Source organism: Balaenoptera ricei, chromosome 8, assembly GCF_028023285.1.
Source record: "Balaenoptera ricei isolate mBalRic1 chromosome 8, mBalRic1.hap2, whole genome shotgun sequence".
Lineage (NCBI taxonomy): Eukaryota > Metazoa > Chordata > Mammalia > Artiodactyla > Balaenopteridae > Balaenoptera > Balaenoptera ricei.
In genome coordinates, this window is record NC_082646.1 from 82,417,891 (window position 1) to 82,430,905 (window position 13,015).

General features: G+C 38.8%; 1 protein-coding gene across 6 annotated transcripts in view; it reads left to right on the top strand.

Annotated features, from left to right (window-relative positions):
• The first annotated feature begins 1,810 nt into the window (after positions 1–1,810).
• BBOX1 (gamma-butyrobetaine hydroxylase 1) overlaps positions 1,811–13,015 on the top strand; it is an 81,509-nt gene continuing 70,304 nt past the window's right edge. The window contains exons 1-4 of one of the 6 annotated variants that reach the window (XM_059929611.1): positions 1,811–2,131; positions 2,311–2,589; positions 8,810–9,066; positions 10,291–10,405. In XM_059929611.1, coding sequence (XP_059785594.1) covers positions 8,848–9,066; positions 10,291–10,405 — 334 coding nt within the window. In that variant the 5' untranslated portion in view covers positions 1,811–2,131; positions 2,311–2,589; positions 8,810–8,847. Of the gene's footprint in view, positions 2,132–2,310; positions 2,590–8,374; positions 8,455–8,809; positions 9,067–10,290; positions 10,406–13,015 lie in introns of those variants that run through there. The other 5 variants (XM_059929612.1, XM_059929613.1, XM_059929615.1 and 2 more) reach the window with 5 other exon arrangements.

Sequence of the window (13,015 nt, forward strand, 5' to 3'; positions counted from 1 at the left end):
AACACCACCCACCTTCAAATCTGCGAGTGAGATCTTGCTCAGTCTCATCAAATCCTGCCACTTGGACAACACCAAAGAAGGCTTTCAAGTAATCAAGACCATCTTTCATTTGTGCATGCTCACTGAAATGAGGGCATCGTTCATTCTATTTCTGTTTAAAATAAAAACGGAGTTACAATGTGTTTCTAATGTCTAACTCATTGGCTGTACTTAAGTTCAATTAGCTGTACTTAACATGGAATTAACTTTTAAAATAAACTTTTCTTCAGCCTAAACCTAAAAGAAACACATGGGCAAAATATCAACATTTCTGGCTTGGGTACGGATGTCACCTCTTGCGCGTTTTGTGACCTTCTGTAGTCCATGAACCTCTACAGTCTCATTTTCTCTATCTGAAACCCAGAATTTTAATATTGTTTGCCACTGCCAGGATAGTACACTGAGAGACCATATATGAAAGCAAGCTGAAAACTGTAAAGGGTTAATACAGATAGAAGAGAGGCCTCAGGGAAACGTTTATTTTTTTTTTTTCAATCTTAAAGAGGCTTCTCACAGTCAAGAGAAGGATTTGTCTGTCCGCTTTCAATGTGGGAATTAATTCTTTATGTGCAGGTGTTTAGACTTTAACCTTAACAGGTTTGTTTGTTTATTGTTGTTTTGTTTTCTTTCACTCTTCTGTTAGAAACTGTGTTCATGCAACCCATTTTTTTCAACAACGTTCTGAAAGCTGGAACAGAATTTACCTAATTTATTCCAGTAATTGTTACTAAAGCACAAAGTGTGAAAGAAAAGTCAGTGGAGTGTATGGACACCAAGGGGGGGAGAAAGTGGCAGGGGGCGGTGGTGGTGGTGGGATGAATTGGGAGATTGGGATTGACATGTATACACTGATGTGTATAAAATGGATGACTAATAAGAACCTGCTGTATAAAGAAATAAATTAAATTAAATTTTAAAAAGTCAGTGGAGTGTATTTCTACAATATTATGTCATCTGAATGTTTAAAATATAATTAACTGATTGCTTCTGGCATACCTATCACCTCAGTTACTGTGGGTTTAAAGTGCTGGCAACACTGAGGAAGGACCCCCCATGTCCACACACCTTCTCCTCCCATATGTGGGAAACAAAACCTGCCTGATTTTCACTGGATTCCTGCGTGTCAGTCTTTTGACCTGGAGACTTGGGGGAGGGAAGGATGGAAGATGGAGGAGGAGACCACTGATGAAGGGACACAGTTTAAACTTTACTGTGAAAGAGCTGACAGGGCATCATTCATGGAGGGGACGCTGCAGTTCTGGAAGCGGGGAGTTGTCCTGGGCAGGAGACCTTAGAAGAGGCTACGGAGAGTGGATCTGCATTCTCTCTCTCTCTCTCTCTCCTTCTCTCTCTCATTAGCTCTTTTGTGGCTGCTTGTCCGGGTCTCACAGCTGTGGAGTCCTTCAGGCAAGAATCAACAAGTTGTGTGCGGAGGCTCTTTGGGTGTCTTCCTGGGAAGGGTGGTGTTTGGTGGGAGGAGGGCAGACGGCTCATAGGTCACTTCCCTGGACTTCAGTTGCCACCTGCAGACCTTCTTTTACTGGAATCTGGACCCCCGTTAAGAACTAGGACTTGAGACTTGCCCACCAGCTCTCCCCCTGCACCGGGCACACACCTACTGAAGGCCCGGAAGCCAGGCTCTGGGTCCCTGGCAGGCTGCCTACCCTGGCCTTTCCCTTGTGTTGCCCTAAGGGCTGTGTGTTGGGAGTCAAGTCACTTGGCAACCAGGTGCCTTCAGAAAAGCCCCATGCTCCCTGGCCGTTACTGTTCACTCCAGCCAAAGCGGCAGAGAAAGGAGGGCATCGGGCTCAGGGGGGGGACCATCCCAACCTTCCTACTAGCCCCTGAGAACTAGTCAAGCTCCCTCCAAAGAGACTCATATGGAATATTCTATGGGCACGATGGGCACGGAGATACCACCTCATCTCTGCTCAGGTGGGAGCTAGTAGCTCCTCCCTGTTAAACGTGCATCTCAATGTCTTTTCTCCAAGTGCGTTTTTCAACAATAAAGCTGCTGCTGTGAACAGGTGAGACAGGAGTAAAGGAGTTCCTTCACTTGCTGCTGCTGGCTCAGCGGCAGGAGGTAAGACAGGTGAGAACTGTTCTCCTTCTACCGGGAAAGATCCTAACTATGGCAATGCATTGCACTGAGTCCTGGGGTTTTGTGGTTTTAGGCACTAGTAGAAGTTTAAGTATTTTCTCTTTCTAACTCCTTCTCCTCTAGGCCATAAAAGCTCTTTACTTTTTTTGTTTGTTTGTTTAATCTCCAAGCTCCCTTCAGCAGTTGCTACACCTTCAGATTGGGACATCCTGCCTCATTTGCAAACCTCAGCTGTGTCTGGGGGCAGGGCAGCAGTGGAGCTGCCAGGAGCAGGAAGGCTTCCAAGTCAGAGCACTGCATCAGACGTAGGGAAACTGGGGGCAGATATATCTGGAAGGTGACGGGCATCAGGAGGCTCCCTGCCCAAAGGACATTGAAGATCAAAGCTGATGTTTTCTTTCCTTGGTAAATTTCGCATGACTTGGCACACAACGCACATCTGAGAACAGGTATAATTGAGCTCAACTTTCCCTTATTTTGAAGAGCTTGTGCATTCGGGTCTACGGATTGGGGGCGGGGTGGGGGGGGGAGTAAACAATTGGAAATCCAGTCACATGTATCTCACAGCCATGTGGGCTGAGATGGGGATGGTCCATCAGGCATTAGGAATAGGCTTGATTTTGGAATGCAGTGGATCTGATTGCTTCTTGGCACTTCCTTTTCCCAATTATGTTTGGCTTAGTCTAGTAGTCAAATTACTTTGCAGTCCCTAAGCTGATCCAGGGAGCATACAGAGGGCACAGAGAGGATACTGTCTAAAAAGTAGACTGGGTGATGGGGGAGGGAGGGTTCTGGCTGGAAATTGGAAATGTTCACTAACTAATGCACAACCCAGCCCAAAGAAAGTGACTGTATATTATAGCTTGGCCCTTTGTTAAGCCCCCAAACTGAATGTAACATGCTTTTTTAGAATATTGGTCAATTAAGGCTATTGTGCCCTCTTTCAATTATTTTGCTTCCTGAATATAGCTCAAGAAGACATATGACAGGTATTTTGAATTGATTTTATTTGAAAACATAGAATTTTTCATAACGAATATATGTTCTGTTTCGAAGATTTAGAAACCTTCTTAAAATCTAGACCCAGTACTCTGTTTTACCTTGGTAAACAAATGAATTGATAATTTGAGTTTCAATCTGAATGTAGTAATGCCACCAGACTGAAGCTAAAATTTTCCTTTTTATAATTTAGGAAGGAAGTGTTTGCATAAAATGTGATACTTAAAAAAAAAAATGTGGCTTTTAATAAGGGATCAGTCAGAAGGGTAAACCTACTCAAGAGAATGGGGCAGTTTTACTAATGGCTTCATAGAATTCATTATTCCCATGAGAGTATATTCATGAATTATTAAGTAACTCAGCCACTTATTAAATCAAGTTAGAGAAAAAAAAGCAATAACTTCTAAAAGTTGAAAGGACTTAGGTAGCAAATGTAATGAGTAGAGTATGTATGTATTCAAACCATATTAAGGTTCACACACTACAAATGCAGTTTGGTCAATTTCTACCTTACCAAGTGGAAATTGAGTTTTATGAGTTAAAGTTTGTATATAAAGGAATAATAATATTTTAAGCCTTTATGGTGTAATGTCTGAAAACTTCTTCCTGTCCTCTCCTTTCAATGATGAAATGTCGGATGGTGAAGTCAACCAACAACCAATAATCATGAGAGTTAGCTGCTATTTTAATAGTACCTTTTTGGTAAATTGAAGTTATTGCCTGGAAAATTATTCAGCCACAGATTCTCCATGAGGTAGTCCTGTGTAGTGGTCACAATTTCTATTTCCTCTGCCTTCAAATCAGTTTCTTTACCTCTTGAAGCTTAAGATCATCTGTAAAAGGGAAGTGATGGCACAGATCTCACAGTGTGTTCTGGAGGATTAAATAAGATTTATGCAATCAAAAGCATCATTAGAGCAGCTAGAACATAAAAAGCGCTAAATACATGGTTTTGTGATATACCTCACACACCTACCCATATGATTTGCATGTTTCTTGCATTTTGATCATTTTTTTGATCCTAATACCTAAAAGCAGGAGGTCAAACACAGAGACTCCTGTTCTATGACAGCAAGTCTGATGACTCACCAGAGGAAGAGAAAATAGATATTAACAGATCCTGACATTTGATAACATGAGTCCACTCTATCTGGTCTTCCATTATAAAAATCAGTCCAAAAATGACAGCCTTTTATTTTGGAGGGTGAGTAATCTAGTAAATGAATCAGCCTTCTCAGGTGTATGTTATTAATCTCCAGCAATTTTAATTTTATATATAGTAACAATGCAGTTTCTACATCAACTTCCTGAGAATCCTAACTAAAACCTCTGATTCAAAATTAGTTGTAATTCGCATTTGAGGAATTTTTGCACTCTGTTGTATAGGACCAGAAGTTGTTCACTTTCTATGTGTGTACTGGACTGGCAAATCCAGGTTTGGGACAACCTCTCCTACTAGCCAGCAGTATGTGCTTGGACAAATCATACCCAACATCTCTGAGCTTCCACTTTCCTTGCATAAAAAAAGAGGCCACTTAACCCAGTGATATTGAAGATTGTTTCTTTCCAGCTCTGAGAGTTCTAGTTCTAAGTTTCTTTTATTTCCAAGATCAATACATAAAATAACTTTCAGAGCTACTTTCTTGATTTTCCAAACCAGCTGACAAAATTTGAGTTTATAAAATTTTAAAGATGACAAAAATCACACCCATGGCTTCAGTAAGATAATCTCTAAAACAATTTAGTTGTGCAAAACAGGAGTGCCAAACACACTTCCATAACTCTGAAAGGGAAAAATATGGTAAGTGAGTTAGGAAGGAAAACAACAAAAACAACAATAACACATACACATCAAGTGATGGGATGAAATTAAAAGAAATCTGTCCCATCAGATTGTAATCCCCCCTGACCCCAGTTCAAGGTCTATTTTCCAGGACAGGTAAAACTACTTCCTCCCACAAAAGTCAAGCTGATATTTCATAAACTAAATTATAATTGTGAATAATAAGCAGAATAGTTAAGTATAAAATAAATAAACATTTTCATTTTATAGGACCTCTTTAATTCAGCAAAAAGGTCACACTGAGATAGATATAAAGATATATATATATATATATATATATATACACATATCTAGGAGCATCAAACTTTTTCTTTTTCTTTTTTTCTCTTTTCTTCAGAGAAACACAACAGTTTATCAAATAACTAAATGGTCATTATGCTTCAACAGGGCTCAATTTTTTTTAACATCTTTATTGAAGTATAATTGCTTTACAACGTTGTGTTAGTTTTTGCTGTATAACAAAGTGAATCAGCTATATTTATACCTATATCCCCATATCCCCTCCCTCTTGCATCTCCCTCCCACCCTCCCTACCCCACCCCTCTAGGTGGTCACAAAGCTCTGAGCTGATCTCCCTAACAGGGCTCAATTTTAACAAGTCAAATTGAAAAACAGATTGCAACAAATCACACACACGTACAGGCCTATTCATTTTCATGAAGAATCTGCTTTCAAGTTCTGATGATCCTTGATGGTTTCTTCCTGTTTAAATTTTCAGCCCATTTGCCCCAATACAGCTTTAAATAAATCAAGAAAAGTGGAAGAAACTATTTTCCCATTGCTCCCTGCTTTTGTTTGGATTACCATTCACATTTGTCATGAAGTTGAGAAAGGAATTGTGAAGTGTAGAAATAACCCACCAAGTTCCTTCATAGATACCCAAACAATTTAACTTCAGCAACACCCAGGTCTTTCCAGTTCTTCCACCCTCTCCCAGGTGCCTCAGGCAGCCTCCATCAACCACCCTCCTGATGTGGCCACCGCTCTCGAAATACCCTCCTCAGAACATCCATTTCAGGAGGGCTCGGGGGAAGAGTCTCAGGTTCCCCTAATACCTGGGAATGCACTTTCCCTCTCCAGTTCAAATTTGCTAGGCAGAAGAAGAAAAATAAAGAAAAAAGAGAGAGAAAGCCTAAAAAGGAAGGTTGGATTGTAGTTAGTGTCTGTTAGTGCAGATACATCTATCGGTGTGATCACTTCAACAGTTAGTGGGACTTGGCACAGTGCCAAGTTACGTACAGAACAGTATTTATTGTGGTAGGAGATGCACCCTTCAAACAATGTATCCATTAAGAATTCAATGTGTTACAACCCAGCAATCCCACTACTGGGCATATACCCTGAGAAAACCATAATTCAAAAAGAGTCATGTACCACAATGTTCATTGCAGCTCTATTTATAATAGCCAGGACATGGAAGCAACCTAAATGTCCATCAACAGATGAATGGATAAAGAAGATGTGGCCCATATATACAATGGAATATTACTCAGCCATAAAAAGAAACGAAATTGAGTTATTTGTAGTGAGGTGGATGGACCTAGAGTCTGTCATACAGAGTGAAGTAAGTCAGAAAGAGAGAAACAAATACCATATGTTAACACATATATATGGAATCTAAAAAAAAAAAAAATGGTTCTGAAGAACCTAGGGGCAGGACAGGAATAAAGAAACAGACGTAGAGAATGGACTTGAGGACAAGGGGAGGGGGAAGGGTAAGCTAGGATGAAGTGAGAGAGTGGCATGGACATATATACACTAACAAATATAAAATAGATAGCTAGTGGGAAGCAGCCGCATAGCACAGGGAGATCTGCTCGGTGCTTTGTGACCACCTAGAGGGGTGGGATAGGGAGGGTAGGAGGGAGATGCAAGAGGGAGGGGGTATGGGGATATATGTATATGTATAGCTGATTCACTTTGTTATAAAGCAGAAACTAACACACCATTGTAAAGCAATTATACACCAATAAAAATGTTAAAAAAAAATTCAATGTGTGAAATTTATAAAAATCCTTTCTACCAAGACATTTTCAAGCTCATTAATCAGCACTTTATTGACAATGAGTTAAGCTTAGAATATACACTGATACACATGAAAGTTTAATGATAAAAATAAGAAGGATTTTTTTTCCTTAATTGTGTTACTCCTTGGGAGAACTTAAGATAGTATCATCTGTGTTCTGATATTCCCCAACCTCTTTCTCCTGCTGTTTACTTGGGTAATTGGCATAGATTTTTCACTGGGCAGTGATGGTTCCAGTTAATTTGGGATAATATAACCAGACCCTTAAATAGCATATAACACATAAGAACAAAAAAAGTAAACATAGTAAATTTTTCTCTAGCTCAGAGGTTGGCAAATATTTTCTGTAAAAGGGCAAATATTATATTTTTTGGCTCTGCAGACTGTATACATTTCCTGTCACATGTTCTTGTTTTATTTTTTCAAACCTTATAAGAATGAAAAAGCTATTCTTACCTCATGGGCTGTACAAAAACTTCTGGCCCACAGGCAGTAGTTTGCCTGTCCTTGATCAAGTTATGTAAGTCATGCTTTTACTTCAGTAGATACAATATTACTTAAATACAGAATAGAGTTCTATTTTTCCTCCTCATATGTAAAGCTAGAGTTATCATTCAAATATATATTAAATATCTTCTATGTGTCTGCTGCACTAGAGGATACAAAGATCACCATGAAGTTTCAGACCTCAAAAAAAAGTGAGATAATTATGAAAATAAACAAAAAATAAGGAAGACTGGGCACAAATGGCATTGATAGTTGTCTGAAAGGCTCCAAAACGCCTCCTTAAAGATGTCTATATGAGTAAGTCTTAAAGGATGTGATCAATGCTGCTGAATGCATATTAATTCTATCTTATTTTCCTTCCTCACTAATAAAACATTGATTTCTGCAGAGCAAGCATGTGTCTAGTAAACAGCTATGTTTCCCAACTTCCCTTGTAGCTAAGGTTAGATTGTGATATAATTCTGGTCAGTGAAATATACTTGGAAGTCGCTAGATGGGGAAATGTTTAAAAATGAGGTAGACTTAGCTGCCACATGATGTTTTCCCTTTTCTCTTCTTCCTCTCTGGAATGTAGATGTGGTATTGGTGATGCAGCAGTCATTTTGCAAACATGAGGCAAGAAGTAGAAGGAGAAAATCTACCAGTAGCCTGGGCTTCCCATGGGTCTGTGAAATCACATTACCATTACTGGACAGTCATGTTGGGACTTCTTTTCACACAAGAAAAATAAACTCCTTGCTTATTTAAACCTCTATTTTGTCAGATCATCTGGATGCAGATAGGTTGGCTCATGAAAAGAAAAGTTTGTGAAAGGTCATCCCAAGCAATGGGGGCAGAATGAGCCAAGGAACCGAGATTTGAAAGTATGGAGGTTGAACGATAGAAAATATTTAGTTTGGCTGGAGCCAGTGTACTTGGGCATCAGTTAAAATAGCACAGGTATGATTATTACACTTTCAATTTGTGGAGTATTTTTCTCCCTTAAAAAATTTCCAGAGCTTTTATGCAAACATAAAAGTGCCTGTGTCATTGGTTCTGAACTTATTATCTAAAATTACTGTGAGAAAAACAAGGAATTCTTTTCATCTGGATCCTGACTCAGCACGTTTATCTTGTTTACTTTTAGTCACTGTGTTTCTGTTTACAGCTCATGAAATTCATCAGAACAAAGGTTCTAGCATTGATAAGTGAAACCGCAAACTCAAGCAAATAGCAGAAGCCAGAGTCCATTTGAACTGAAGTCAAGTTCAGAGCCGATCTTCCTGAGAGTCCTTTTAACACTGATTTGTCATAGCAGGTAGCTGACAAGATTTACCCTCAAGGACCAGAAACATGCACTGTGCCATCCAAAAGGCAGAAGCGCTGGATGGGGCTCATTTGATGCGAATCCTCTGGCAGGATGGTGCAGAGTCTGTCTACCCCGCTGTTTGGCTGAGGGACAACTGTCAGTGTCCCGACTGCTACCTGGATTCTGCAAAAGCACGGAAACTTCTCATCGAAGCTCTTGATGTGAACATCGGTATCAAAGGCTTGACGTTTGACAGGAAAAAGGTAACTATCTCTAAATTATCTCTCCCTTCTCTCTCACCTTAAATAAAGGAACTAGTCTCCAATAATTTACATAATGAATTATATTTTATTTGATCATATTTTATATGTAAAACCGTGATTGCATAGTCCTTGGTGCAAAGTCCACATGCTTACTGAATGGAAGCTTCTGCTATTATTATTACTATTTTTATTACTACTGCTATTATTTTTAATAAAATGTACAGTGTGGCTCATTATTCCTTCAGTGAGTGGCAGCCTTGAAGGCACAATCAAACTATGTCTCTAATAAAAGGAATGCCCCTGGGCTTCAGTTTACTCATCTAGAAACGAGGGATACTAACAAAATTTGTTCCTAGAGATGATGTGAAGATTCAATGAGCTAATACGGGTAAAAATCTTAGCATGTGGCTGGCATATGGTGAGCACTCAAAAACTCGTATTGATGAGTATTTTTAGTCAAATTCGTGAGTAAATGTGTAAGGCTTTGCATGGGATTCCTGAGAGCGTAGCTGTCAAAACCACAAACTAGATATGGCCTCACCCTGTGTTTCTCTCTTCCAAATTTGCCAAGATAGTTATCAGAAGAACAAGTGTGACCAGCAAGGTCCTCCTCTCCCACTCCTGTCTCCATCTCGAATTAAGGACTTTACCCGCAGGGTTCGCTGCTTGCTAGCTGTGGGATCTTAGACGTGTTATTTCCTCTTAACTTTGCTCACCTGAAAAAGGTGAATATTAGTTATTGCTTCTCCCTCAAGTTGTATGAGGACTAAGTGGGTTATATTTATAGTGCTCATTGTAGAGTATACACTCAAAATGGTTTTATTCTTACTATTACTATCTGCCTCATCATCATCATTACTATTTCTGACACTCTTGGCAGGAATATTAATTGATCTCTAACTTCAAGTCATCACAGAAAGTTTAGGGACCACAGGTTTTCAGAATATAGAACAAGAACTCAGATCTAGCCAGGTTTTATTTCTTTGTGATATTTAAAGGGCCTCAGATCTCAGCTGTATTCCCTTGGCTTTCAGTTTCCTTGTTTTCCAAAAGCTTATTCTATGCCTGTGAGTATATAAGTTAAAAAACAGAAAGAAAAAAGAGCAAGGGCTAATTCTATTCCCTGATAACCTTAAATAACATTCAGAAACAGCAAGAGTGGAGAACCAAAGTACGTAGAAGCATAATATACGTTTACGTGATATTTGCTTTCTGTATTATAAGGTTCATATCACGTGGCCAAACGACCACTACAGTGAATATGAAGCTGATTGGCTGAAGAAAAGATGCTTTTCACAGCAGGCCAGAGAAAAACTCCAGAGAGAATTGTTTTTGCCAGGTAACCTTGCTATGATCTTCAATGTCCTTTAAAACTTGTCCAGTAAGAAATTTGCTCAGAAGCAAATTAAAACCCTTGTGCTTTGGTTAAAATATTATTGTAATATACGTGGAACGTTTAATGATTTACCAACACAGATCATGTAGGTAGAGATGGAAAGAAACATAGAGCAGTTCTAGACATTCTAAAGAGACAGAAAGAAAAAAAATGCAGCAAATATTTATCCTTGTCATCTAACACAAAAACTGGCACACCATAGACACTCCATAAGTGTTCCCTGCAAAGGAGCAGGATGAACCAGAGGCAGACTTGCCCTTAATAATTTTATCTAAGGCCAGAACCACACAAAATCAACAAGGCAGAAATTCCTAACCTGGCATCACATAAAACTATGTGATCCATGAACCTCATGAAATGATATACACAACATTGACAACATTGAGTGTGCATGTGAGCGTGTGTGTGTGTGTGTGTGTATATGTGTGTCAAGCTTGTGCACAGCAAATTGCTTGGGGAGAGTTTATATGAATCCCAAGGGAATCTGTGAACACAGAAACATTCAGAAAATCTCCAGTAGACAGATTCGGTCGAAAAGAAAGACTTCATTCTTTGTTGGTTTTTTTTTTAAATTTCCTTTCAGTCTGTTTTCTTTTTTTATTGAAGTATGGTTGATTTACAATGTTGTGTTAATTTCTGCTGTACAGCAAAGTGATTCAGTTATACATATATATATACATTCTTTTTTATATTCTTTTCCATTATGGTTTATCACAGGATATTAAATATAGTTCCCTGTGCTATACGGAAGGGCCTTGTTGCTTATCCATCCTATATATAATAGTTTGCATCTGCTAACCCCAAACTCCCACTCTATCCTTCTTCCACTTCCCCCTTGGCAACTATGAGTCTGTTCTCTATGAAGAAGACTGAAATTTGATCTGAGAGACAAAGTAAATACTTAATATAGATTAAAAGTTATTTTTTAAATACGACTTTTTGGAGATACACAGTAATACAGCTCAAACAGAGGTGCTGGGGAGAAGTGGGAAGTATTAATACTTTGCCCTCTGTGTATTTTGAAGATTTGTGTCATAAGATGATGTGGGTCAAAGGCCCACAAATTCATGCTTTCAAATTCTGAAAACATGCTGATTCATATGTATTTACTAGAACCTTGACTTCTACAAACACACTAACAAGCCAACTTTCCCTGAACATTCTTTTCCGCTGTTTACCAGATATATCGGACCACTGTCCCTTTGGGCAACTGACCAGCCTTGTTGGATTTTACACACACCTCTTCTGGGATTTCTGGGTCATACACCAAGATAGAGATTTTACCTTACTCCTTTCAAATCTGAAATTCTCAAATATGTGTGGTAACCGCATGGTTTTCAATGTTAGACTTACAACAGTTTACTGGGTGTGGAGATGTTACTAAATAGCCAACTTGAGCCCCACAGCTTCACCTTGTCCCATGGTTATCAATAGGGTATGACGTGGTCCCCTTCCTGTTCAAGCATAATCCAGTATTATCAAGAGCTAGCTTCCTCCATTCTCTTAATCTCAACATTCTGACAACTGACAATGTTTTGCTCTAGTGCTTTCTGTCTAAACCACCAGGAATCCATTTTCCTCTTTATCTAGTCCAGCTAGCTGGTGGAATCCAGATGGATATCCAGGGAAAGATGTTTTTCCTGCCTTCCCCCAGTGAGTGCTTTGCTAGATTCTTCAAAGAGTCTTCAATTACAAAACTGAGTGGCAACTGTCTGGGTCAAATAGCAATATCACAAGTATATTATTATTTTTTATTTATTTTAGATTTCTTCTGGTACTCAAAATATTTTTCCTTAACTCTGCCCTAATTTTGTAATCCCGTTGGATTTTACTCTAATTTCCTTCGAGTTCTTCTTTTGATTATTTCAGGGAATAAAAGCCAACTTTTTATTATTACAGCTTATGCTTTTAAGCATTGTAAAACTATATGGCCACCTCCTCCATTAATATTTCTTGATGAGTTCAGTTTTATAGCTTACATTTCTCAGTACTATCAGGCAGTAGCAGGATGGAAATGATACTACATTCAGTTAAACAGTGGAAAAAACTAGTCACACTGACAGGCTGCAATCATGAATAATATAAGGAGGACTGGCTGCTATTTAGACAACGGAAACTATTTTAATGGTTTAAAACAAGATCAGATTTTGAAAATATATTCTCAAGCTGTGCAGTTGGTAGGTGAAAGAAGAAATTAATGGACCATTTTTGAAATATTGCTTCTATGGCTTTTTGCCTGTAGAATTTGACACCTTATTTCCCTGCCATTGCATATTTTCAAACATTCATACTCAGAACAAGTAAACAAACTGCGTTACATTTCTCAAAGAATTTTGTTTTTAGTCCTCAGTGGCAATGTTTCCTCTGCTGCTCTTTCCTTAGAGTGAGGAAAGACTTTTAAAATCTGGCGTCAAGATGCAGATCACTTTTACTTGATCTTCACTTGGCACTAGATGTTGAACTCAAAAATGAAAAAAACATCAGCCAGAAAAAAACTTTTGTCATGGGACAGCCACAGCTGGAAAGAAGGCATTGGTAATGATTATTCCGTCA